This window comes from Phaethon lepturus, unplaced genomic scaffold (genome assembly GCF_000687285.1).
Source record: "Phaethon lepturus isolate BGI_N335 unplaced genomic scaffold, ASM68728v1 scaffold28437, whole genome shotgun sequence".
In the NCBI taxonomy this organism is placed as follows: domain Eukaryota; kingdom Metazoa; phylum Chordata; class Aves; order Phaethontiformes; family Phaethontidae; genus Phaethon; species Phaethon lepturus.
This window is the reverse complement of record NW_010554446.1, coordinates 1,004-4,139: the sequence shown is the minus strand read 5'-3', so window position 1 is coordinate 4,139 and position 3,136 is coordinate 1,004. Positions and strand designations below refer to the sequence as shown.

At 65.8% G+C, this 3,136-nt stretch overlaps 1 protein-coding gene across 1 annotated transcript in view; it reads left to right on the top strand.

Annotated features, from left to right (window-relative positions):
• The window catches only part of LOC104624488 (solute carrier family 12 member 5-like), a gene marked incomplete at both ends in the record, with an annotated part of 4,528 nt that overhangs the window by 393 nt on the left and 999 nt on the right, over positions 1-3,136 (top strand). Inside the window, 3 exons of the mRNA XM_010291872.1 lie at positions 831-961; positions 1,160-1,401; positions 1,477-1,688. Coding sequence (XP_010290174.1) covers positions 831-961; positions 1,160-1,401; positions 1,477-1,688 — 585 coding nt within the window. The remainder of the gene's footprint in view (positions 1-830; positions 962-1,159; positions 1,402-1,476; positions 1,689-3,136) is intronic.

Sequence of the window (3,136 nt, the reverse complement as noted above, 5' to 3'; positions counted from 1 at the left end):
GGCGGGGTGCGGGGGGCGGCGGGCCCCGCCAGCCACGGCTCCTCCCTCCGCCAGACTGGCAGGGCCGTGGGGGAGCCAGGGAGAGATGCTGGCAGGAGGATGGGGAGCCGGGCATGCCGGGCGCTGTGGGCTGGGCGGTGGGATGGCCTCTCCCACTGGCCTCCCTGAGCCGCTCCGCGTGCAGGGTCACTGCGATGCATGGTCTCTGCCCCCGGGGAGGCACTGGCGGGGGTCGGCCAGTCAGGTGCGCCCAGGCTGCCTCTGCCAGAGCGTACCCAGCCCCACAGAGCTGCAGGGAGCGGGCACGCTGGCAGGGTCGCTGCGATGCATGGTCTCTGCCCCCGGGGAGGCCCTGGCGGGGTCTGGCAGTGCAGGTGCGCCCAGGCTGCCTCTGCCAGAGCGTACCCAGCCCCACAGAGCTGCAGGGAGCGGGCACGCTGCGCCGGGCTGGGCATAGCACTGACAGCCCCAGCGCAGGGTGTAATTAAGGCTATTTGTCATCCTGCCGCCGCGGTGGGACCATCGATCGCAGCCGCCCGGCTCTAAGGGCTCCTCTGGGAGGACAGAGCAGGGCATGGCCCGTGTCCCTGGGGCTCTCCAGCACCTGTCTGGCATCCCAGAGGACACGTGTCCTCACGACCGTTGTGCCTGGCTGCTGGGCTCCCAGGGAATGGCTCTGCCAGCACGGTCACTCCCACTGCTCTGGGGCCCTGGGGACTGCGCCCTGCTCCCTGCTGGATCCCTGGCCTCATCCTGCCCTCCGGGACGCCTGGCAGGGCTGGGGGTACCGCTGGGGTCTGGCTGGGATCCACCTTTGCTCTCTCTGGCAGCGGGTGGCTCCTACTACATGATCTCGCGCTCCCTGGGACCCGAGTTTGGTGGGGCCGTGGGGCTCTGCTTCTACCTGGGCACCACCTTTGCCGGCGCCATGTACATCCTGGGCACCATCGAAATCCTGTTGGTACGTGCCTGGTCCTTTCCCCCACGCGGTGTCGAGGACTCAGGTCCTGACAGGGCAGCTCTGCCCTTGCCTGCCCATGCTGCCTGCTCCTTGTGGCTGGCAGGGAGCTGAGACTTTGCAGCGGGGCCGAGGGAGCCTTCCCCTGGGTTCCCTCTGCAGGGCCATTAGCTGGGCAGTGATGCCGTGACTCTCTCCCAGGCTTACATCTTCCCAGCCATGGCTATCTTCAAGGCAGAGGACGCCAGCGGGGAGGCAGCCGCGATGCTCAACAACATGCGTGTGTATGGCACCTGTGTGCTGACCTGCATGGCTACTGTGGTGTTTGTGGGGGTCAAGTACGTCAACAAGTTTGCCCTGGTCTTCCTGGGCTGCGTCATCCTCTCCATCCTTGCCATCTATGCTGGTGTCATCAAGTCGGCCTTTGACCCGCCGAGCTTCCCGTGAGTACGGCATCCCACAGGTTTGCAGTGCGGCCGGGTTGTGCGGGCACATGGCTGAGTGCCTCCTCCCCACAGGATCTGCCTCCTGGGCAACAGGACCCTCTCGCGCCATGGCTTCGACCTCTGCACCAAGATGGTGGTGGAGGGGAATGAGACAGTGGGCTCCAAGCTCTGGGAGCTCTTCTGCACGTCCCGCTTCCTCAATGCCACCTGTGATGAGTACTTCACCATGAACAATGTGACCGAGATCGAGGGCATCCCCGGCGCCGCCAGTGGCCTCATCCAAGGTGGGTATGGCATGGGGATGGAGGCACAGGGACGGAGGCACGGGGATGGAGGCGTGGGGGTGTGGGCATGGGGACAGAGGCGCAGGACAAGCCCCAGGGGAGCCGTGGTGGGGCAGCTGGCAGAGCTGGTGGAGGGGCTGGTGCCATGGGGACCGGTGCTGCGGGGGGCTGTCCCCTCGGGGCATGCCAGGAAGGTGGTGTGGGGGCAGGCGGGCAGCACCAGGTCCAGGGGAGGGGGCGTGTGGGCGATCCCTGCCCCTGGGGCTCAGCGAGCTGCGCTCACGCCATGCTGGGCAGCAGGACAGGCTCCTGCACTATGGGAGTGAGCTGGGCACTGCAGCCGCCCATGCGTGGTCTGTGCCAGCCAGACCGCAGCAGCACAGCTCCAAAGGATGCCCAAAGTCTGGAGAGGAATAAATCCTCCCTGTGCTTCCCCTTGGCCTTTGGAAAGGCTGGTATCGATCTGAGGTTTCTCAAAGAGTAATCGCGCCTTGGGGGCACTTTGCTGCTGCGGCCGCAGCCACGCTGGGAGAGTGGCCAGGGCTGCATGAAAACTTGCGAATTTGCTGGGAGGAGCCACTTTTGACCTGTTTTTCTGGAGCTGCTGGTGCATTTGCCAGGTGCTCACACTCAGTGGCTGGGTGGTAAAGGCTTATGCCCAGTGCCAGGCTCAGAGGGCATTTGTAGACCCTCTGCTCCACAGGGCCATGCCAGCAGGACCTGCTCTGGGTGCTCCTGTGCCAGGGTGGGTGTTGCGGCTCAGGAGCACAGCACTCCATCAGGCTTCCCTGTCAGTGAACCATGAGCAGGGTCAGCCCTTCCCTGGTGCAGCATCCGTGCCGGGCGCTCCTGCAGTGCCAGGCTGGGTGTCGGGGCGGTGGCTGTGCTGGCCGTGCAGCATGCAGGGTGCAGGTGCTGAGCTTGCAGTGGCTCCGTCTCTGGCAGGTCCCGCAGAGCAGGGCAGGGGCTGGGGTGCCAGGTTCTGACTGGCACTTGCTGTGGGGCAGCTCTGGCTGTGTCTGCGATGGGCGCCGAGGCTGAGGCTATGGCAGGGCTGCTCCAGCTCATCCCTGCCATGGCAGCTGCGCAGACCCACCATGGGAGCTTGGACTTCGCTAAGCGCATGGTGCTCGGGACTATGGCTATGGCTGCAGGGCTGCGTCACAGCGATGTGGTGGAGCATGCTCACTGCGTGCTCGGGAGGCTCCCGATGGCATCCCATGCTGAGGTCTCGTGGGGCAGATGAAGAGTCCCTGTCTGTTGGGTGCAGCCTTCTCCTGCTGGTAGCAGTCCTGCTGGGGAGGGGACATGGACCTTCTGCCCGGCCAGTCTTTTTCGGGGCAGCAGACAGCAAGCACTCCTGCATCTGAGGCATGCACTCCAGAGCCAGGACCTGGCTGTGGAGCGGCTGGGGGCGAGGGTGGCCAGGCTGGGAGGCGCCGGGGGGG